General features: G+C 44.3%; 1 protein-coding gene across 3 annotated transcripts in view; it reads left to right on the top strand.

Annotated features, from left to right (window-relative positions):
* Positions 1–24,863, top strand: part of LOC115152206 (thromboxane-A synthase) — a 95,473-nt gene that overhangs the window by 44,458 nt on the left and 26,152 nt on the right. For all 3 annotated transcript variants that reach the window (XM_029696807.1, XM_029696808.1, XM_029696809.1), the window contains exons 5-10: positions 3,271–3,367; positions 9,837–9,953; positions 21,457–21,545; positions 21,782–21,930; positions 22,240–22,367; positions 22,712–23,062. In XM_029696807.1, coding sequence (XP_029552667.1) covers positions 3,271–3,367; positions 9,837–9,953; positions 21,457–21,545; positions 21,782–21,930; positions 22,240–22,367; positions 22,712–23,062 — 931 coding nt within the window. The remainder of the gene's footprint in view (positions 1–3,270; positions 3,368–9,836; positions 9,954–21,456; positions 21,546–21,781; positions 21,931–22,239; positions 22,368–22,711; positions 23,063–24,863) is intronic.

The following is a 24,863-nucleotide window of genomic DNA, read 5'->3' as shown; positions in this document are numbered from 1 at the left end:
ACTTTGGAAGTATGCTTGGGGTCATTGTCCATTTGGAAGACCCATTTGCGACCAAGCTTTAACTTCCTGACTGATGTCTTGAGATGTTGCTTCAATATATCCACATAATTTCCCATCCTCACGATGCCATCTATTTTGTGAAGTGCACTGGTCCCTCCTGCAACAAAGCACCCCCACAACATGATGCTGCCACCCCCGTGTTTCACGGTTGGGATGGCGTTCTTCGGCTTGCAAACCTCCCCCTTTTTCCTCCAAACATAACGATGCTCATTATGGCCAAACAGTTCTATTTTTGTTTCATCAGACCAGAGGACATTTCTCCAAAAAGTACAATCTTTGTCCCCATGTGCAGTTGCAAACCGCAGTCTGGCTTTTTTATGGCGGTTTTGGAGCAGTGGCTTCTTCCTTGCTGAGTGGCCTTTCAGGTTATGTCGATATAGGACTCGTTGTACTGTGGATATAGATACTTTTGTACCTGTTTCCTCCAGCATCTTCACAAGGTCCTTTGTTGTTGTTCTGGGATTGATTGGCACTTTTCGCACCAAAGTACGTTCATCTCTAGGAGACAGAACGCGTCTCCTTCCTGAGCGGTATGACGGCTGCGTGGTCCCATGGTGTTTATACTTGCGTACTATTGTTTGTACAGATGAACGTGGTACCTTCAGGCGTTTGGAAATTGCTCTCAAGGATGAACCAGGACTTGTGGAGGTCGACAATTGTTTTTCTGAGGTCTTGGCTGATTTCTTTTGATTTTCACATGATGTCAAGCAAAGAGGCACTGAGTTTGAAGGTAGGCCTTGAAATACATCCACAGGTACACCTCCAATTGACTCAAATGATGTCAGTTATCCTATCAAACGCTTCTAAAGCCATAACATAATTTTCTGGAATTTTCCAAGCTGTTTAAAGGCACAGTCAACTTAGTGTATGTGAACTTCTGACCCACCGGAATTGTGATACAGGGAATTATAAGTTAAATAATCTGTCTGTAAACAATTGTTGGAAAAATTACTTGTGTCATGCACAAAGTAGATGTCCTAACCGACTTGCCAAAACTATAGTTTGTTAACAAGAAATGTGTGGAGTGGTTGAAAAATGAGTTTTAATGAATCCAACCTAAGTGTATGTAAACTTCTGACTTCAACTGTATTACATAAAATACAGATCATATAAAGACATCTAATGGACAATCGAAGAAAAAATAAACAAAAAAAATTGTTTCTCTGCTAACAAAATTCACCATGAATATGCTCAGGCAGAAATATTTGTGATTTGTATTTTGGAAACTAAAATACAGCAGGACCATACAATGGCAGGTGAAACTACACCTTAACTTAGCAAACACACAAATGGAATGATATGCATTCATGCATTTGTATAGTTACGATGTTGCGACTGTAACACACAGTGGAGCCTGCATAGCGACTAGTTGGTCTGAGTAGCCAGGCCAGAGTGGTGATAATGTTACCCATGCAGGCTATGGAAAGGAACTCACTTCCGGGCCAGATAACTAAACCATTACCCATCCAGTGTCACAGCCTGGTGCAGTCATAAACAGACAAATGGAGTGTTAAATGTCCTTCTTTTAAAAGGAGGTCAGAGTCCTCCCTCTAATACTGCTGGACCATTACCCCGTACTATTTACACCCTGCTACATGTGGAGTAACATTAGCTTTGCGACTGGGGACAAGACTAGGGCAACATCTTCTGTAGCCTTTCATGTCGTCCAGAGTTCATGGCCATTCAAATAATGTCTCAGAGTAGGAGTGCTGATATAGGATCAGCTCCCCCCGTCCATATAATCTTGGTCATTATGATCAAAAAGGCAACACTGATCCTGGATCAGCACTCCTACTCTGAGACGCTTTGTTTTATGGGTCCAGGAGTTGTTTGTGAATCTGTCCCTCAACCAAGAATGCTGACTTAGAAGTGTTGAGAGGAATTGTCTGTAGTTAATGTAACTATTTACAGCTGTTGTAGTGGTCTGAATGGCTATAAACACCCTGCATCTATCAGAGGCAACGTGTTTGTCTGTAAGTATTAGAACAACTATAACAGGAATAGAGATTGGCCACAGGCTGAGCTGGATTAGTGTGTCACTGTAGGAATGAGACACTGCCATAGGAGCAGCAGGAATAGCTGTCTGCTTTTTGATGAGCCCTGATGAGGGATGGGTGTGTGTGTGTGTGTGTGTGTGTGTGTGTGTGTGTGTGTGTGTGCGTGCGTGCGTGCGTGCGTGCGTGCGTGCGTGTGAGTAACTGTGGGGAGCCAGGGATGAGCACGGTACTCTTAATTCATACTGACAGTCTCAGTGCTCCACTGTGGCTCCCCATACAGCCCCTCGCTCAGGGCTGAATATCATATTTATACTCGCTACCTTTAACCAGCACTGTATTCCGCTGATGATTGGAAACCTTAGACTCTCCAATAAATGAGGAGCTTTTAAAACCTCCAATATTCCTAGATGTATTGTATCTCTTATTTGCCTGGAAGATTTAATATCCAATTATCAATCTGCGGTGTCTAATTATCTACAACAACAAAAAAATGCATTTGAAATGTACTTTCATTAAAATGGCACTTAACAAGATGGAGTTCCTGTGAGAGAGGACTTTCTCCTTACCTTTTAACCTTGGCTTGATAGCACCAGGCATTAGCCCTCCACTCAGCCTTGTGAAGAATCTCCTATAGCCTATGTCCTATAACATAGTGAGATAGGACTGAGCAGTTAGTCAGTGTTTCCTGGCTAGCATTGCAGTGAATTAAGGCAATCCTGACAGAGAGGACTAGCCTAGAACAATAAAGAGTGGTGCTGTAGGAAACAAACAAAGCCATGACTTTGCTCCTTTAAATCCTGTGGTTAGTCAAGCCCATGGCAGCTAGAGTGGGTCTCCTCAACAAGTCCAAGTCTAAGGTGTGTGGGTGTGGTTTTGAGTATATTCCTCCCCAGGCCTCACTTCCTCTGTGATGACCACCACTTTTGATTGGCGTCCTGTTATTTATTCATGCTAGCCCCACAGCCGTTTGTGTGTGTGTGGTGTATGTGTGTCTGTTTGTGTGTGTGTGTGTGTGTGTGTGTGTGTGTGTGTGTGTGTGTGTGTGTGTGTGTGTGTGTGTGTGTGTGTGTGTGTGTGTGTGTGTGTGTGTGTGTGTGTGTGTGTGTGTGTGGGTGTGTGGCTGTGTGCATGCTCCTGTGTGAATGCCTTTGTGTGTGAATGCGTGCAAACAAATGTGTCTGGCATGTCATCCTGTCCTGTGTTGTCTCTCCAGATACTATTTAGGCCGGAGGCCCGTGGTGGTGGTAGCTGACCCTGACATGCTCAGACAGATCATGGTAAAGGACTTCAGCACCTTCCCCAACAGAATGGTAAGTCAACGAGGAAAATGCTCGGAAGTTTACATACACTTAGGTTGGATTCATTAAAGCTCGTTTTTCAACCACTCCACACATTTCTTGTTAACAAACTATAGTTTTGGCAAGTCGGTTAGGACATCTACTTTGTGCATGACACAAATGATTTTTCCAACAATTATTTACAGACAGATTATTTAACTTATAATTCACTGTACAGTTCCAGTGGGTCAGAAGTACATACACTAAGTTGACTGTGCCTTTAAACAGCTTGGAAAATTCCAGAAAATGATGCCATGGCTTTAGAAGCTTCTGATAGGCTAATTGACATAATTTGAGTCATTTGGAGGTGTACCTGTGGATGTATTTCAAGGCCTACCTTCAAACTCAGTGTATTTATGCTTGACATCGTGGGAAAATCAAAAGAAATCAGCCAAGACCTCAGAAAAACAATTGTAGATCTATACAAATCTGGTTCATCCTTGAGAGCAATTTCCAAACGCCTGAAGGTACCACGTTCATCTGTACAAAGAATAGTACGCAAGTATAAACACCATGGGACCACGCAGCCGTCATACCGCTCAGGAAGGAGACGCATTCTGTCTCCTAGAGATAAACGTACTATGGTGCAAAAAGTGCAAATCAATCCCAGAACAACAGCAAAGGACCTTGTTTTTATATCCACAGTAAAACGTGGATATCGACATAACCTGACAGGCCGCTCAGCAAGGAAGAAGCCACTGCTCCACAACAGCCATAAAAAAGCACATTGGGACAAAGATCATACTTTTTGGAAAAATGTCCTCTGGTCTGATGAAACAAAAATAGAACTGTTTGGCCATAATGACCATCGTTATGTTTGGAGGAAAAAGAGGGAGTCTTGCAAGCCGAGGAACACCATCCCAACCGTGAAGCACGGGGGTGGCAGCATCATTTTGTGGGGGTGCTTTGCTGCAGGAGGGACTGGTGCGCTTCACAAAATAGATGGCATCATTAGGAAGTAAAATTATGTGGGTATATTGAAGCAACATCTCAAGACATCAGTCAGGAAGTTAAAGCTTGGTTGCAAATGGGTCTTCCAAATGGAAATGACCCCAAGCATACTTCCAAAGTTGTGGCAAAATGGCTTAAGGACAATAAAGTCAAGGTATTGGAGTGGCCATCACAAAGCTCTGACCTCAATCCCATAGAAGATTTGTGGGCAGAACTGAAAATGCTTGTGCGAGTAAGGAGGCCTACAACCTGACTCAGTTACACCAGCTTTGTCAGGAGGAATGGGCCAAAATTCACCCAACTTATTGTGGAAAGCTTGTGGAAGGCTACCCAAAACGTTTGACCCAAGTTAAACAATTTAAAGGCAATGTTACCAAATGCTAACTGAGTGTATGTAAACTTCTGATGATGAAAGAAATAAAAGCTGAAATAAATCATACTCTCTACTATTATTCTGACATTTCACATTGTTAAAATAAAGTGGTGATCCTAACTGACCTAAGACAGGGAATTTTTAATCGGATTAAATGTCAGGAATTGTGAAAACTGAGTTTAAATGTATTTGGCTAAGGTGTATGTAAACTTCCAACTTCAACTGTATGCAATAAAAAGTAATTGTTATCAAAAACAACCATTTTAGGTCCAAAATCAATTAAAACATATATATTTTTTGTAACAAAATATGTACACATTTGCAGGAGCTCTCTGCCTAGGATGCTACCAAGACACCATCAATTGTATTTTGAATTATCAATGGATAAATACTGCCTAATACAGTATATAGAGTGAGTTTAACCAGACCTGGGTTCAAATACTATTTGGGGTATTTTAATTACTTTCAAGACATTAAATATACTTTTTTTGACAAGACAAGTGGTTGAGTATTTAAGCAAAAAAGGCATGAGAACCCGAGGATTATTGTGTGAATAACTCCTGACTAATGGCTGTTCTTCGCGTCGGGCCCGGGAAACAGCCCTCAGGAGGGTGTTATTCACAATAATTCCCGGTTTTGAGGGCCTTAATCCTTTTATAAAACGGTTGCGAACAAAATAAAAAAGATTAACAACATATTTTTATTAACACGTTATTTTAATGAGTAAATTCATTTTATTTCATCCTTCCACCGTACGATATAGTCCGGACAAAAGCCAGTTGTTAGTTCTGAGATTCTGAAGCTGCTAGCCAAGTTGGATTCGATTGGCATGGTTGTTAGCAAAGCAGGCTGGTCGTCCGTTCTAAGGAAAAAGGTTGCCATGCACGCTGGCTACTTCTGCTTTGCTAGCTAGCCAACTAACGCTAACGTACGATCACATCAAGCAGCTGAAATGACAGCAAATTAGGTGCATTTTTGTTTGTTTTAACTTAGTTTTTATTGCCATTTATTTGCATATATCCATAATAATGATCCTGATAAATGAATTTGCCTGGCTCAGAGAAGCTGTCAATCTCACCCCGATGCGTTCATTCTCTATATGGGAAGGTGGAGATTGCAACAAAAAATCGGCAACATTGTTACACAGGTATGGAGCGGCAGGCAGCAAGGTTTAGACAAACCCCAATGTTGCAAACCAAATGCTAGGCTACAATCATGGAGAAATAATTTCTAGACACTATTTTCCAGTGGAGATTAAGTTTATGAATTGCCTAGCTGGGCTGTGTGACAGTGGATGCATATTCATAATCCAAATGGAATTGTTAACAGGCATTACCCAGGGAGATTGTCGTGAATAACTCCCTGCTATCAACCAATCAGCATCCAGGATCCAAACAACCCGGTTTTATAATGGAATGTATTTGGAAATACACTTAAAAAGTATTTGAAAATACTCAAATACACAGACTCGAATACACTCCCATGCGTTTAACCCAGGCATTTGAAAATAGTATTTGAAATAAGTATTTGAAAATACTTTCAAGTAGTAGGCTATCAATAGGATATAAGTAATTGTTTCGGGCATAATTATTTGAAAATACTCAAATACACAGAAAAAAAGGATTTAAATAACAAATAATCAAATACACATGTATTGGAACTCTGATTTTAACACCAATCCACCAGAAATTTTGCGCACCAATGACCCAGAAATCTTGTGGTATGTATGCAGCACACACACACACACAAATACAGCCCTCCGATCCAGGGGGATACAGGAGCTTATTGACATTTTTACCTGTTTGATTTAGTGAATTTGACTCAGATGGTGTTTACTTGCCCGCTTCCTGTATGACCAAGCTCCTGACTCATTGTTCACTTAACAACCACTCTAGCAGTAGATGTGGATATCGTGCTGAGATGTGGATGTATTATGGAGATGTGGCACATGCTGTGTTTCTGAGTGGTGTATTGCTAGTGCGCTGTTGGTGTGTGTGTGTGTGTGTGTGTGTGTGTGTGTGTGTGTGTGTGTGTGTGTGTGTGTGTGTGTGTGTGTGTGTGTGTGTGTGTGTGTGTGTGGTTCAGAGCCTTTACACACCATCTGCAACCAGCAGCAGGAGCAGACCCATAAAGAAAGTCTCCATGGAGGCAGAGAAACAAACACAAGTCACTGTAATTCTGTGGCCGCAAATATGTGGCTATACAAAGCCAAATATATATGGCATAAGCACTCTAAACTACCGAACAACACTTGTCCTTTCCAAATATTTTATTGTGTTAGAGCACTAATAAATTCTTACCGACAGAATATTGCCAAGACACACAGATGAATAAATGATTGTTTATTACATTTTGTCTGGAATGTTATACCGTCAATGGAAAATGCTAATAAATGAAAATGATGGATACTGTTTACACCAGTAAACACATCACAATACCACATGAAAGGTACAGTATTGTCAGCCAGAGAGCACCTACATATGTCACCCAATGCTTCATGAACATTTATGATCACTTTATGAACATTTATGAACACTTTTCTTTAGCATTTATGAACACTTAATAAGCATGAATGAACACCAACAGTAAAAGATCAGTGATGTCTTGGAGCTTAAGCCACAATGCTCTGTATTCCACTGGAGTTCTATATTCTATATGTTCAGTATTCTAGCATTGCTTCCTGTGTTAGGTTCACCACAGAGGACCATAGGCTCTAAGGACTTAGTGATGACCATTTCCCACATACGACTGGACAGGAACACAAAATCTCCTCCTGAGAATATTTGACATGGGGGCTGGGTGTTGGAGGTGAAGCTGGTTGAGAGAATGCCAAGAGTGTACAAAGCTGTCATCAAGGCAAAGGTTGGCTACTTTGAAGAATCTAAAATCTAAAATATATTTTGATTTGTTTAACCCTTTTTTGGTTACTACATGATTCCATATGTGTTATTTCATAGTTTCGATGTCTTCACTATTATTCTACAATTTAGAAAATAGTAAAAATAAAGACAAACCCTTGAATGAGTAGGTGTGTCCAAACTTTTGACTGGTACTGTACATGTGCATGATCCGTATGCTGTAGTATGTACAGTGCATGTACAGTTGAAGTCGGAAGTTTACATACACCTTAGCCAAATACATTTAATATCAGTTTTTCACAATTCCTGACATTTAATCCGAGTAAAAATCACCTGTTTTAGGTCAGCTAGGATCACCACTTTATTTTAAGAATGTGAAGTGTTAGAATAATAGTAGAGCGAATGATATATTTCAGCTTTTATTTCTTTCATCATATTCCCAGTGGGTCAGAAGTTTACATACGCTCAATTAGAATTTGGTAGCATTGCCTTTAAATTGTTTAACTTGGGTCAAACCTTTCGGGTAGCCTTCCACAAGCTTCCCACAATAAGTTGGGTGAATTTTGGCCCATTCCTCCTGATAGAGCTGGTGTAACTGAGTCAGGTTGTAGGCATCCTTGCTCGCACACGCATTTTCAGTTCTGCCCACAAATTTTCTATAGGATTGAGATCAGGGCTTTGTGATGGCCACTCCAATACCTTGACTTTGTTGTCCTTAAGCCATTTTGCCACAACTGTGGAAGTATGCTTGGGGTCATTGTCCATTTGGAAGACCCATTTGCAACCAAGCTTTAACTTCTGACAGATGTCTTGAGATGTTGCTTCAATATATCCACATAATTTTCCTGCCTCATGATGCCATCTGTTTTGTGAAGTGCACTGGTCCCTCCTGCAGCAAAGCACCCCCACAACATGATGCTGCCATCCCCTTGCTTCACGGTTGGGATGGTGTTCTTTGGCTTGCAAGCGTCTCCCTTTTTCCTCCAAACATAACGATGGTCATTATGGCTAAACAGTTCTATTTTTGTTTCATCAGACCAGAGGACATTTCTCCATAAAGTATGATCTTTGTCCCCATGTGCAGTTGCAAACCGTAGTCTGTCTTTTTTGTGGCGGGTTTGGAGCTGTGGTTTCTTCCTTGCTGAGCGGCCTTTCAGGTTATGTCGATATAGGACTTGTTTTACTGTGGATATAGATACTTTTGTACCTGTTTCCTCCAGAATCTTCACAAGGTCCTTTGCTATTGTTCTGGGATTGATTTTCACTTTTCACACTATAGTACGTTCACCTCTAGGAGACAGAATGCGTCTCCTTCCTGAGCGGTATGACGGCTGCGTGGTCTAATGGTGTTTATACTTACGTACTATTGTTTGTACAGATGAACGTGGTACCTTCAGGCGTTTGGAAATTGCTCCCAAGGATGAACCAGGTCTGGAACCAGGTATTTTCTGAGGTCTTGGCTGATTTCTTTTGATTTTCCCGTGATGTCAAGCAAAGAGGCACTGAGTTTGAACGTAGGCCTTGAAATACATCCACAGGTACACCTCCAATTGACTCAAATGATGTCAATTAGCCTATCAGAAGCGTCTAAAGCCATGACATCATTTTCTGGAATTTTCCAAGCTTTTTAAAGGCACAGTCAACTTAGTATATGCAAACCTCTGACCCACTGGAATTGTGAAACAATGAGTTAGTTATAAGTGAAAAAATCTGTCTGTAAATGTCACGCCCTGACCATAGAGAGCCCTTGGTTCTCTATGGTGTAGTAGGTCAGTGCGTGACTTGGGGGTGTTCTAGTTCAATATTTCTATGTTGGTGTTTTGTATGGTTCCCAATTAGAGGCAGCTGGTAATCGTTTCCTCTAATTGGGGGTCATATTTAGGTAGCCATTTTTCCCACCTGTGTTTGTTGGATATTGTTTGGTTTTGTGCTTGTTGCACTACGTAGTCACGTTTTGTTGCTTATTATTGTTTTGTTGAAGAAGTTTCACTGTAATTAAATATGTGGAACTAAACACAAGCTGCGCCTTGGTCCGTTTCTTACAGCAACCGTGACAGTAAACAGTTGTTGGAAAAATGACTTGTGTCATGCACAAAGTAGATGCCCTAACTGACTTGCCAAAACTATAGTTTGTTAACAAGAAATTTGTGGAGTGGTTGAAAAACGAGTTTTAATGACTCCAACCTAAGTGTATGCAAACTTCCGACTTCAACTGTATATTCTTGTGTGCTTCAGATACTCTCTCCTTTTCACTCTGTAGACGATCCGGTCTGCCACTAAGCCCATGAGTGACTGTCTGCTGATGCTGAGGAACGAGCACTGGAAGAGAGTACGCAGCATTCTCACTCCCTCCTTCAGCGCAGCCAAGATGAAAGAGGCAAGACAAGACGACCCCCCTTCTCTCCTCCTCTCTTCACCCCTTCTCTCCTCCTCTCTTCACCCCTTGTCACGATTGTCTTCAGTGAAAGAGGACCAAAGCGCAGCGGAAGTGTGGATACTCATATTTTTAATGTTCAAAAAAAGGAGTAGAGCATCCACTTGAAACAAACAAACAAACAAACAAAACAACAAACAATACTGACAACAGCAACAGTGTGGCATGCTCGTCCAAACGCAGTGCACACAACAATTCCCCACAAACCCAAAAGGCAAAGTAGGCCACTTATGTGTGAATCCCAATCAGCCACAACTCTCTACAGCTGTGCCTGATTGGAAGTCACACGGCCAAAATTAATGAAACCACAAAACACAGACTCTTCTGCCACGTCCTGACCCAACTACACCCTCTACTGGTCAGGACGTGACAGTACCCCCTCCTTAAAGGTGCTAACCCCGGAAGCACCTTTAAAACAAAAAAACAAAAACAACAACCCCAAACAACAAAACAAAATTTCCCCTCTACTAAAGGGAGGGAAGGGAGGGTGGCTGCCGTCAACGACGGCACTGTGCTACACCCCCACTCCCCAACCCACCTATATCAGGAGGTGGCTCCAGTTCTGGCCTTTCCCGGCAGTCGGGCCACTCTGGCAGTTCTGGCCAGTCTGGCAGCTCGGGGCAGTCTGGCAACTCGGGGCAGTCTGGCAACTCGGGGCAGTCTGGCCAGTCTGGCAACTCGGGGCAGTCTGGCAACTCGGGGCAGTCTGGGCAGTCTGGCAACTCGGGACAGTCTGGGCAGTCTGGCAACTCGGGACAGTCTGGGCAGTCTGGCAACTCGGGACAGTCTGGCCAGTCTGGCAACTCGGGACAGTCTGGCAACTCGGGACAGTCTGGGCAGTCTGGCAACTCGGGACAGTCTGGCCACTCGGGACAGTCTGGGCAGTCTGGCCACTCGGGACAGTCTGGGCAGTCTGGCCACTCCGGCAGTTCAGGGCAGTCTGGCCACTCCGGCAGTTCAGGGCAGTCTGGCCACTCCGGCAGTTCAGGGCAGTCTGGCCACTCCGGCAGTTCAGCGCAGTCTGGCCACTCCGGCAGTTCAGCGCAGTCTGGCCACTCCGGCAGTTCAGCGCAGTCTGACCTCTCTGGCGACTGTTGGCTGGCGGGCAGCTCTGACGACTGTTGACTGGCGGGCAGCTCTGACGACTGTTGACTGGCGGGCAGCTCTGACGACTGTTGACTGGCGGGCAGCTCTGACGACTGTTGACTGGCGGGCAGCTCTGGTGATGGTTGACTGGCGGGCAGCTCTGGTGATGGTTGACTGGCGGGCAGCTCTGACGACTGTTGACTGGCGGGCAGCTCTGACGACTGTTGACTGGCGGGCCGCACTGACGACTGTTGACTGGCGAGGCTGGGTTCACGCACTTGAAGCCTGGTGCGTGGTGCTGGTACTGGGTGTACCCGATTGTGACCACGCACCTCCATGCTAGTGCGGGGAGGTGGCCTGGGGCTCCATTCTTGCCCCTCAACACTCCCCTTGTGCCCCCCCCTAAAAAATTCTTGGGGGTGCCTCTCGGTCTCCCTTACCTCGCCAGCCTTCTTCCGCTGCTTGGTCGTGTTAAGGTGGGGAATTGTGTCACGATTGTCTTCAGTGAAAGAGGACCAAAGCGCAGCGGAAGTGTGGATACTCATATTTTTAATGTTCAAAAAAAGGAGTAGAGCATCCACTTGAAACAAACAAACAAACAAACAAACAAACAAACAAACAAACAAACAAACAAACAAAACAACAAACAATACTGACAACAGCAACAGTGTGGCATGCTCGTCCAAACGCAGTGCACACAACAATTCCCCACAAACCCAAAAGGCAAAGTAGGCCACTTATGTGTGACTCCCAATCAGCCACAACCCTCTACAGCTGTACCTGATTGGAAGTCACACGGCCAAAATTAATGAAAGCACAAAACACAGACTCTTCTGCCACGTCCTGACCCAACTACACCCTCTACTGGTCAGGACGTGACACCCCTCCTCTCCTCCTCTCTTCACCCCTTCTCTCCTCCTCTCGTCACCCCTCCTCTCCTCCTCTCTTCACCCCTCTCCTCTCCTCCTCTCTTCACCCCTCTCCTCTCCTCCTCTCTTCACCCCTCTCCTCACACCATCTTCACCCAGCTCCTGTCCCCCTCTTCAATCTGCTGTTTGCATGGAACCAATACACATTTACTATGTAAATTATACAGGCACATGTATTACTACCTTTATATATACACACAATCACGAACTGCAGGTAGCCTAGTGGTTAGAGCGTTGGGCAAGTAACCAGAAGGTTGCTGGATCGAATCGCCGAGCTGACATGGTAAAAATCTGTCGTTCTGCCCCTGAGCAAAGCAGTTAACCCACTGTTCCCCGGGCGCCGTGGATGTCGATTAAGGCAGCCCCCTGCACCTCTCTGATTCAAAGGGGTTGGGTTAAATGCGGGAAGACACATTTTAGTTGAATGCATTCAGTTGGACAAATGACTAGGTATCCCCTTTTCCCTCCCCCTCTGTTATATTTACATGGAACCCATACATCACATATTACTACCTCTATACATACACACAATCACTCCCCACTCTGTTATATCTACATGGAACCCATACATCACATATTACTACCTCTATACATACATACAATCACTCCCCACTCTGTTATATCTACATGGAACCCATACATCACATATTACTACCTCTATACATACACACAATCACTCCCCACTCTGTTATATCTACATGGAACCCATACATCACATATTACTACCTCTATACATACACACAATCACTCCCCACTCTGTTATATCTACATGGAACCCATACATCACATATTACTACCTCTATACATACACACAATCACTCCCCACTCTGTTATATCTACATGGAACCCATACATCACATATTACTACCTCTATACATACACACAATCACTCCCCACTCTGTTATATCTACATGGAACCCATACATCACATATTACTACCTCTATACATACACACAATCACTCCCCACTCTGTTATATCTACATGGAACCCATACATCACATATTACTACCTCTATACATACATACAATCACTCCCCACTCTGTTATATCTACATGGAACCCATACATCACATATTACTACCTCTATACATACACACAATCACTCCCCACTCTGTTATATCTACATGGAACCCATACATCACATATTACTACCTCTATACATACACACAATCACTCCCCACTCTGTTATATCTACATGGAACCCATACATCACATATTACTACCTCTATACATACACACAATCACTCCCCACTCTGTTATATCTACATGGAACCCATACATCACATATTACTACCTCTATACATACACACAATCACTCCCCACTCTGTTATATCTACATGGAACCCATACATCACATATTACTACCTCTATACATACACACAATCACTCCCCACTCTGTTATATCTACATGGAACCCATACATCACATATTACTACCTCTATACATACATACAATCACTCCCCACTCTGTTATATCTACATGGAACCCATACATCACATATTACTACCTCTATACATACACACAATCACTCCCCACTCTGTTATATCTACATGGAACCCATACATCACATATTACTACCTCTATACATACATACAATCACTCCCCACTCTGTTATATCTACATGGAACCCATACATCACATATTACTACCTCTATACATACACACAATCACTCCCCACTCTGTTATATCTACATGGAACCCATACATCACATATTACTACCTCTATACATACACACAATCACTCCCCACTCTGTTATATCTACATGGAACCCATACATCACATATTACTACCTCTATACATACACACAATCACTCCCCACTCTGTTATATCTACATGGAACCCATACATCACATATTACTACCTCTATACATACACACAATCACTCCCCACTCTGTTATATCTACATGGAACCCATACATCACATATTACTACCTCTATACATACACACAATCACTCCCCACTCTGTTATATCTACATGGAACCCATACATCACATATTACTACCTCTATACATACACACAATCACTCCCCACTCTGTTATATCTACATGGAACCCATACATCACATATTACTACCTCTATACATACACACAATCACTCCCCACTCTGTTATATCTACATGGAACCCATACATCACATATTACTACCTCTATACATACACACAATCACTCCCCACTCTGTTATATCTACATGGAACCCATACATCACATATTACTACCTCTATACATACACACAATCACTCCCCACTCTGTTATATCTACATGGAACCCATACATATTCATAAACATCTATACAGCCATGCAGATTTCTACTGCATCAGGCCTTCAGTCGCAAGCTATCTTATCTCATCTTTTCATTTTTGTGGATTAACCAGAATCATTATCTTAATAGAAGTTGTCTCCATTTAGAGCCTGCCCAGCCCAACGATTGAAAATACGTTGTTGGTGTAAAAATGTTAAAGAGAATCAGGGGACTTAAGGAATAGCACGGGAGATTGACGCCCGTAATTTAGTCGGAAAATGATAGCTCGTCTCCATCGAAGGCTTTCAAGCATTACATCTAATTAACGTCTGATAAACCAATGTGGTCTGGGTTTCTCTTTCCCTCTTTCCCTCTCTCCTTCCCTCCCCCTCTCCCCATCTCCCCCCCTCTGTGCCTCTCCCCCCCTCTCTCGCTGACTTCTGTGTATGTTCTGACATTATAATAGTGTCATTAGAACTAACAGTGGTTCTTCTACCTTATAGTGTGGAACATAATTACTGGGGCCTGTTGGAACAGCATGTTTTATGTGATTGTTGAGTCCCCTCTACACTGACTCAGTGATTGAGAGAGATTGGTGAGCCTGTCTGCCTGCCTGTCTGCCTGCCTGCCTGCCTGCCTGCCTGTGAGCGACACCAGAGGCAGCAGACGTCAGGAGCTGCTATTGAAATGATCCAACTGCTCTCAAAGTATTGCAAAGACCAACCAAACCAAAGACCCTCTATTCTCCAAGTAGCGTGTGTGTGTGTGTGTGTGTGTGTGTGCGTGCATGCGTGCGTGCGTGTGTGTGTGCGTGCGTGTGTGTGTGTGTGCGTGTGTGTGTGTGTGTGTGTATGTACATCACACGGTTTCTCAGAACTATCAATATAAAAGAAAGAGAAAGCATTCATTGAAAAGCACCTCCTGTGCTGTATGTGCTTAAAGGTCATTGGTACATTGTGTGCCTGTAACTGACCGAGTGCAGGATTTACACTGAATGACAAACAAGGCCAAGGCCTAATGTAAAATAAACACAGTAGAAGTGTAACCGTAGGTATGTAATTATCGTGTACTAGGGTAGAGGTGGGTGGTCATTTAGCTGGACCGTTAATTGTGATTAGGGCTGTGATGGTATGTTTCCACGGCAACCACCAGCGGTAGGCCACACACACTCATCTTTCACGCTCCAGATACAGCTGGGTACACTCGCCTGAAAACAAACTGTTAGTGGATAACCACTAAGGATAAAGTGTTTCAGGCTGAAAGTCAGTTATGACTGGTTTTGTGTTTACACATTGTCCCACGCAGGTAGCTTTCATAAACGCTGAGTAATTCCTGCTGTAATTGACAGTTTGGATTTTATTTGTTGCTTGCAGTCAGTCCCTCAGTTGGAGCGTGTGCTCTGTGGGACTGACACTCAGAGTGTTTGTGTACACGTGGACTTTCTCTCACTTTCACTGAGTGTGTGTGATTCATATTCTGTCAAAATAGTTCCTAAAAGAAACAGGCTGGGAACCCAGTTAAGAACATCATGGAGATTGGAGTTGCAGTCAGGAAGAGCTAATGACTAGTTATTGCTTTCTGCGTTTGTATTTCAGAATCACACATTTCTAAATCCGTCAACATGTTTGTCTGACTCTGATGTTATGAAGCAAGGTTGCACTTGCAGTCAGGGTGTGTATAGTGTAGTAATAGCGCTGTGTTCGGAGCAGTCAGGGTGTGTATAGTGTAGTAACAGCGCTGTGTTCGGAGCAGTCAGGGTGTGTATAGTGTAGTAACAGCGCTGTGTTCGGAGCAGTCAGAGTGTGTATAGTGTAGTAATAGCACTGTGTTCGGAGCAGTCAGGGTGTGTATAGTGTAGTAATAGCGCTGTGTTCGGCGCAGTCAGGGTGTGTATAGTGTAGTAATAGCGCTGTGTTTGGAGCAGTCAGGGTGTGTATAGTGTAGTAACAGCGCTGTGTTCGGAGCAGTCAGGGTGTGTATAGTGTAGTAATAACACTGTGTTCGGAGCAGTCAGAGTGTGTATAGTGTAGTAACAGCGCTGTGTTCGGAGCAGTCAGGGTGTGTATAGTGTAGTAATAGCGCTGTGTTTGGAGCAGTCAGGGTGTGTATAGTGTAGTAATAGCACTGTGTACGGCGCAGTCAGGGTGTGTATAGTGTAGTAATAGCGCTGTGTTCGGAGCAGTCAGGGTGTGTATAGTGTAGTAATAGCGCTGTGTTCGGAGCAGTCAGGGTGTGTATAGTGTAGTAATAGCACTGTGTTTGGAGCAGTCAGGGTGTGTATAGTGTAGTAACAGCGCTGTGTTCGGAGCAGTCAGGGTGTGTATAGTGTAGTAATAGCGCTGTGTTCGGAGCAGTCAGGGTGTGTATAGTGTAGTAACAGCGCTGTGTTCGGAGCAGTCAGGGTGTGTATAGTGTAGTAACAGCGCTGTGTTCGGAGCAGTCAGGGTGTGTATAGTGTAGTAATAGCGCTGTGTTTGGAGCAGTCAGGGTGTGTATAGTGTAGTAATAGCACTGTGTACGGCGCAGTCAGGGTGTGTATAGTGTAGTAATAGCGCTGTGTTCGGAGCAGTCAGGGTGTGTATAGTGTAGTAATAGCGCTGTGTTCGGAGCAGTCAGGGTGTGTATAGTGTAGTAATAGCACTGTGTTTGGAGCAGTCAGGGTGTGTATAGTGTAGTAACAGCGCTGTGTTCGGAGCAGTCAGGGTGTGTATAGTGTAGTAATAGCGCTGTGTTCGGAGCAGTCAGGGTGTGTATAGTGTAGTAACAGCGCTGTGTTCGGAGCAGTCAGGGTGTGTATAGTGTAGTAACAGCGCTGTGTTCGGAGCAGTCAGGGTGTGTATAGTGTAGTAATAGCGCTGTGTTCGGAGCAGTCAGGGTGTGTATAGTGTAGTAACAGCGCTGTGTTCGGAGCAGTCAGGGTGTGTATAGTGTAGTAACAGCGCTGTGTTCGGAGCAGTCAGGGTGTGTATAGTGTAGTAACAGCGCTGTGTTCGGAGCAGTCAGGGTGTGTATAGTGTAGTAACAGCGCTGTGTTCGGAGCAGTCAGGGTGTGTATAGTGTAGTAATAGCGCTGTGTTCGGAGCAGTCAGGGTGTGTATAGTGTAGTAACAGCGCTGTGTTCGGAGCAGTCAGGGTGTGTATAGTGTAGTAACAGCGCTGTGTTCGGAGCAGTCAGGGTGTGTATAGTGTAGTAACAGCGCTGTGTTCGGAGCAGTCAGGGTGTGTATAGTGTAGTAACAGCGCTGTGTTCGGAGCAGTCAGGGTGTGTATAGTGTAGTAACAGCGCTGTGTTCGGAGCAGTCAGGGTGTGTATAGTGTAGTAACAGCGCTGTGTTCGGAGCAGTCAGGGTGTGTATAGTGTAGTAACAGCGCTGTGTTCGGAGCAGTCAGAGTGTGTATAGTGTAGTAATAGCGCTGTGTTCGGAGCAGTCAGGGTGTGTATAGTGTAGTAACAGCGCTGTGTTCGGAGCAGTCAGGGTGTGTATAGTGTAGTAATAGCGCTGTGTTCGGAGCAGGGTTGTGTTAGCAACGTACGTACTTCCCTCATACACACAAACACATGTCCAGTTAATGAGTGGAGAGGAGACATGCTAATTAGTGCGCCCCCCCACACACACACACGCACACGCACATACACACAGTCCTGCTCCAGAATTTAGCATGAGAGAATGAGACTGGCGGGAATATGAATCATTTACGAGAGCATAAACCATAAACCACCGACTTTACGATCGGCACCAAACAAACGCTCGGACAACTGGCGCGCCGAATTCAGTCACATTACCCAGATATGTTTTTAGCGATGTCTGTTTTAGTTTACTGCTGTTTACAGTCATAGCGCTCCAGTCTGTTTGCTGAGTGGACAGAACAGATGGAGAGAGAGGGAAAGCACACTGAGAGAAAGTGGTGGTGTGGTCTCTGGATCAATATCTATCTGCTTCTGTCTGGAGAGGGACAGATATGCTGTGGCAGGATACACTGTTGAGGCTCGCTCTGTGATAAGAGAAAGCTATTGGGTCTGTCTGTCTATCTGTCTCTCTGTCTCTTTCTCTCTCCTTTTTCTTGTGTGCGTGCGTGTGTCTGTCTGTTTGTGTGTGTGTGTGTGCGTGCGTGCGTGCGTGCGCGCATGCGCATGCTGTGGTCTGGCTATGTTTGACTGACCAGTAGCCCCTGTGTATCCTCTCAGCTGGCAGAGCCATGGGATATAGATTTTCATTTGAGCCACCCTGCTCCTGTAGAGGGGGAGGATACTGCTCCTGTCATAACCTATCAGGCTGCTCGTGCTTCTTCATCTGTCCTCCCTCTCTCAGCTCCAGACCCCAGTACCCTCTCCTCAGACTGACCAGCCTAAGGCCTCATCTTATGTTGGCATATACACTCAGTGGCAGGTTTATTAGGTATGCTGTTCATGAAAATGGTTGTCACGTGGCCATGGCTTGCTATATGATGCAGGCAGACAGGCATCGAGGCATTCAGTTACTGTTTGATTGAACGTTAGAATTGGCCAAACGAGTGACCTAAGCGACTTTGAGCGTGGTATGATCGTCGGTGCCAGGCGCACCGGTTCCGGTATCTCAGAAACATCCGGCCTTCTAGGCTTTTCACACACGACAGTGTCTAAGGTTTATTGAGAATGGTGCGACAAACCAAAAACATCCAGTCAGCGGCAGTCTTAGGGGCGAAAACAGCTCATTGATGAGAGAGGTTGAAGGAGAATGGCAAGAATCGTGCAAGCTAACAGGCAGGTCACAAACAGGCAAATAATGTCGCAGTACAGCATTGGTGTGCAGAACGGCATCACAACTCATCAGTCCTTGTCACAGCTGGTCTATTGTAGCAGACGACCACACCGGGTTCCACTCCTATCAGCTAAAAACAAGAAGAAGCGGCTCCAGTGGGCAGGCGATCACCAACACTGGACAGTTGAGGAGTGGATAAACATCCCCTGATCTGCTGAATCCCACTTCCTGTTGCGTCATGCTGATGGCAGAGTCAGGATTTGGCGTGCGCAGAGTTCATGGCCCCACCCTGCCTGGTGTCAATGGAACAGGCTGGTGGCGCGATGGTGTGAGGTATGTTTTCCTGGCACACGTTAGATCCATTGATACCAATTGAGCAATGGTTCCACGCCCCGAAGAATTCAGGCTGTTTTGGCGACAAAGGGGGTTCCTACATGGTACTAGATGGGTGTACTTAATAAGCCCCAGTCTTAGCCTCATTCCCATTCCCCAGCCAGTCTATGATGATAAGGCTGGGGCTAACACTAGTCTAAGTCTAAATTTGTGACAAGGGCTGTGGCTAGTCACAACCATAGACTTAAGCTAGTGTTAGCCCCAGCCTCTAGCCTTATCATCATAGACTGGTCAATTTTACTTTATTTTTACATGGAAGCTTATATAAGCTTATACTGGTCTTAGCCCCCTCTCCAGCCTAATCATTAGACTGGTCTTATTAGCAGTCACAACCTTATCCTGTGACTAGGGTTAGCCCCATCCCCCGCTTCCAACCTCAGCCTTGTCCTAATCGTTATGAATTGTAGTTTATTTTTCAACGTTACATTAACTTACAGTGTAGACTATGCTCAGTATTATCACATTAATGCCAATGACAGTAGCCCTGCATGTCACAGTCGTGTAACTGCTTCGGTCACAGCTCATTGTACCCATAATGCTACAGCATGTTTATCCATTAGCGTCTCCTCTTGTGTAAGGATCTCATTTCCCATTTGATCCCAGCATGTATTGATCGCTGGGGAGGAGATGAGGAGATGGCGAGGGTAGATAGGGGAGATGTGTAAACGTTGTCTAGATTTCTCCCATCTCCGCGTCTCTCTCTCTCTCTCTCTCTCTGTGCCCTCACTCCTGCTCCTCCTCATCCCCAAATCTTCCGTCAGAGCTTAGTGGCTCCTCGGATTCCTCCGGCCCTGTTTGGCTATTCCTCTGAGGACTGTGTTCGTGCGCTGCCTGAGGGGGATCAATAGATAGTACTAATGACTGCTGCTCCCTGATCACAGGTCCAGTGTAGGGAGACGGAGCAGAGAGACCGACCTAGGGTAGAGCCTCACACTCAAGGCCTCGCTCTCTCTTTCTCTCTCGCTCACTCTCTGCTGTACTGGCTGTAGAGAAAGGGGAGGAGGTTCTCTGCTGTACTGGCTGTAGAGAAAGGGGAGGAGGTTCTCTGCTGTACTGGCTGTAGAGAAAGGAAAGGAGAAAGCGAGCAAGATATGAAGAGAGAGAGGGAGACGGCACAGCCCAGAATATTCTGGAGCCCTGACACTCAGCAGTGAGACCTGAGGTTCAGAGGGTGTTTCAGCATTTTCTCTCAGCAAATATTCCATGCCACTGGACATAGCTGTCCTTCCTCTCTGTGGTCAAATATGTGTTAGTGTCCTCGTTTTCTTTGATAAGAAGAAACTAGGGAGTTGACCTGAGGAGTTGTTGTTTTTGATATTTTTACATTTCTGTATCTGAGACATGCTGCTACTGCAGTATAACTCTGTCTGCCCTGGAGAAGTTATGGTAGAGAGTGTTCTTCTTGAGATCTGCCTTTCTCAGTCCCGCATTGTAACACAGCAATCACCATGCTCAGAAGAGCTCTTCCCTTTAATGAATAAATGAATTAATTAGATATCTGTTTGATCCATCATCATCAGGGTTCTTCTCCCCTTGGTAATGACCTCTGTAATGGCAATGACTTTAATGGGATTTTAATTGATTCAAGTCCTCACTTTGCCTCAGGGTGTCCTCACACACACACACACACACACACAAACACATACACTTTTCTGAGAGGGGCTGGAGGTGAGGAGGAGAGGAGTGGGCACCACACACACGACAGCAGTATCCCCTCCTGTACTGTACTTATGACCAGGACTGATTCATGCACGTGGACCAACATTCACCCCTGATTCCATCTCACACATTTGTCAGATGAGTCTTGGTTTAAAGTGATGTTTTTGCACAGGAAGATATGAAAAGGGATCATTTGTTGTATCTATATTCATATGATATGATATTTTGCAGAGAATTTGGGGGGGTAGACAGAGACTTGAACCGGGTTCCAATGACTGTCAACCCAAGACCTTAGTCGTTGCGCTAAGAAATCCAAACGTCTTCACATGGTCCCTAGGTCTTACGTTTACATGTTAGATGAGTATAGAACGTAGATGATCGTGTTTCTGTCTCTGTGCAGATGGGTCCTCTGATCAACATGGCCACGGACACCCTGCTCACCAACCTGCTTGGACATGTCGAGTCTGCAGAGAGCTTTGACATTCACAGGTACTGTAACTACAGTAACTTTCCCTCTCATGGGGGTTATTATAAGGATTGTTCATTCATTAGGCTATACAATTGTTATCGTGTATTTTCCCAAACAAACACATTGGGAAATCCAATTCAAACGTCTACAACCAGCGGTAAAACCAGATGTTTATAATGTATTATCATTGTAGAAGGGCTATATAATATCCTCCACATACCGTATTGTGTTGACTGGGTTGGTTCTCTCTCTTCAGGTGTTTTGGCTGTTTCACCATGGACGTGATAGCTAGCGTGGCCTTTGGCACCCAGGTGGACTCTCAGAAGGACCCAGATGACCCATTTGTTCACCACGCCCAGAAGTTCTTCTCTTTCTCCTTCTTCAGACCCATCATGTTCGTCTTCAGTAAGTACTGTGGAGCCCTGCCTTAATCCAACTAACTCATCATAGGCTTAGAAACACTGTCCAGAAAACAACTGTACTACTAGCAACAATTATCAAAATGAAAGAGAGAAAGATTTTAAAACAACAGTGTTATGTTTTAAACATAATCATACACACTATTTCTCACAATGAACAATATTGGACTCTATATCCAGTATATATTACAAGGGGCATGTCCACTTAACATATACTGTATTGCATTCCCTAGATGCTGCTGTAAGTGGATTGACACAGATGGTATTGTGCTTGTTCTTCTCTTGCTGTCTACAGTTGCTTTCCCATTCCTGGCTCCTCTGGCCCGGGTCATCCCCAACAAGAGGAGGGATGAGATGAACAACTTCTTCATCAACTGTATCCAGAAGATCATCAGACAGAGAGATGAGCAGCCTGTTGAAGAGGTACAGTATGTTACTGAGCTTTCCTGTAAAAACGTCTGCTCCTTTATAAAAGATGGGAATGGTATGAAGGACTCTTGTTATCTCTCTCCCTTTCTCTTCTCTGTTCTTGATCTTTGAGTGTGTGTGTGTGTGTGTGTGTGTGTGTGTGTGTGTGTGTGTGTGTGTGTGTGTGTGTGTGCGCTCTCATGTTTATTTCACCTTTATTTAGACAGGTAAGTCAGTTAAGATCAAATTCTTATTTACAATGATGACCTGTCAACCACATCAATAAACAACACATCAATAAACAGCACATTAATTAACAACAATTGTGTGTGTGTGTGTGTGTGTGTGTGTGTGTGTAGCGGCGGCGAGACTTCCTGCAGCTGATGCTGGACACGCGCAGCACCAAGGAATGTGTCCCTCTTGAACACTTTGATGTGGTGAACCATGCTGATGAACTGGCCCACACACACGACTCCGGGGAACAAGAAAATGGCGGCGCCGGCAGCCACGAGTCGCCCAACAGGCGCTCGGTCCAGACCCAGAAGAGGATGATGTCGGAGGATGAGATAGTGGGTCAAGCGTTTGTGTTCTTCCTGGCGGGTTACGAGACCAGTAGCAACACGCTAGCCTTCACCTGCTACCTCCTGGCTTTACACCCAGAGTGTCAGAGCAAACTACAGGCTGAGGTGGATGACTTCTTCACCAGATATGTGAGTATGGGCCTTCCTGTATGCACCTTACATTCACAATCACCTTCGTTTGTCGTCACAGTATGTGTGCCATGATGGATTATTAAAACCACTAAAATCCTAACCAGATTATGTAAATGGCACACACTGATTAGACCTAATCTATGGATTTCACATGAATGGGAATACTGATATGGATCTGTTGGTCACAGATACCCCCCCCCCCCCAAAAAAAGGTAGCGGCGTGGATCATAAAACCAGTCAGTCTGGTGGGACCACCATTTTCCTCATGCAGCGTGACCCATCTCTTTTGCATAGAGTTGATCAGGCTGTTGATTGTGGCATGTGGAATATTGTCCCAATCCTCTTCGATGGCTGTGCGAAGTTGCTTTATATTGGCAGGAACTGGAACATGCTGTCGTATACACGTCGATCCAGAGCATCCCAAACATGCTCAATGGGTGACATGCAGGACATGGATGTCACGCCCTGACCTGAGAGAGAGGGTTTGTTTCTCTATGTGGTTAGGTCAGGGGGTGGGCATTCTATGTTTTTGTATTTCTTTGTGTTGTGCCGAGTATGGTTCCTAACCAGAGGCAGCTGTCTATCGTTGTCTCTGATTAGGAACCATACTTAGGCAGCCTGTTTTTCCTTTGGGTTTTGTGGGTAGTTGCTTTCTGTTTAGTTGTAAGTACCTGACAGAACTGTCGGCTGTCATTTTTGTTTATTTGTAAAGTGTTCATTTTTGCCTTAAACTACAAGATGAACATATTCCACGCTGCACCTTGGTCTACTCATTTTGACGCCTGTGACACTGGAAGAACTGGGACATTTTCAGCTTCCAGGATTTTGTACAGATTCTTGCAACATGGGGCCGTGCATTACAGTGGTTGCTCAACTAAAAGTTTTGAGATTACTGTATGCTGCGGGATTTAGAGGTAATTTGTGGTTTAGTACGGTACCCTGCATCACTGCATCACTGCTCCAGACCAGCGCAAGGGGGATTTAGAGCACTGATTATGCTTACTGGAAAATACTCTTTCAAAATGAATGGAAGAGGCAAGTGGAAGGGGGAAAGACGGCATTCAGAGGTCACTGGTCTTGATAAGTAATGAGATTTTATATTCACTGAATCTCCTTTTGGGTATTGGTTAGACTACAATTAGGGTGTTGAAATGTTAGGATTATTTTACTCTTACTGTAGTACTGTAGCCTACTCCTGAACGGTCACATTGTACAGCACCATTATGGGCTATTAGCAGGACAATAGACTCTTGCCAAGAAGGAGGGTAGGGGGAGAATTGTATCGTCAAATGTATTTATTAGTTAGGTTGGCTGTATCACAACCGGCTGTGAATGCGAGGCCCATAGGGCGGCACACAATTGGCCCAGCGTCGTCCAGGTTTGACCGGTGTAGGCAGTCATTGTAAATAAGAATTTGTTCTTAACTGACATGCCTAGTTTAATAAAGGTCACGTTGTACAGCCCCATATTTTCTTAATGTTTTTTGTTTTTCTTGGAATAGAAACACCATAATATTAATCAAATGAATTAAGCTACATTTCTTAAAATGAATCCCATATACTATGTTCTTACAAAAAAAGGTTTTAAATTCTCTAGTACAGCCAATAACTTTCGGTTATTTGAAAACGAAATAATCTCCAATATATCATAATTGTTTAAGCAAAGCGATTATTATTATTAACCCTGAATTATATTTATATAAAATCCCCTTTGATTTTCTCACAGACCAGTTTTGCCCTAACAGGCGACATGAGTCTCACTAGTGTTGAGTAATGTGCTGTTAATTAGATCTACTACT

This window comes from Salmo trutta, chromosome 17, assembly GCF_901001165.1.
Source record: "Salmo trutta chromosome 17, fSalTru1.1, whole genome shotgun sequence".
NCBI classification, from domain to species: domain Eukaryota; kingdom Metazoa; phylum Chordata; class Actinopteri; order Salmoniformes; family Salmonidae; genus Salmo; species Salmo trutta.
This window is presented reverse-complemented; position numbering and strand designations above follow the sequence as displayed.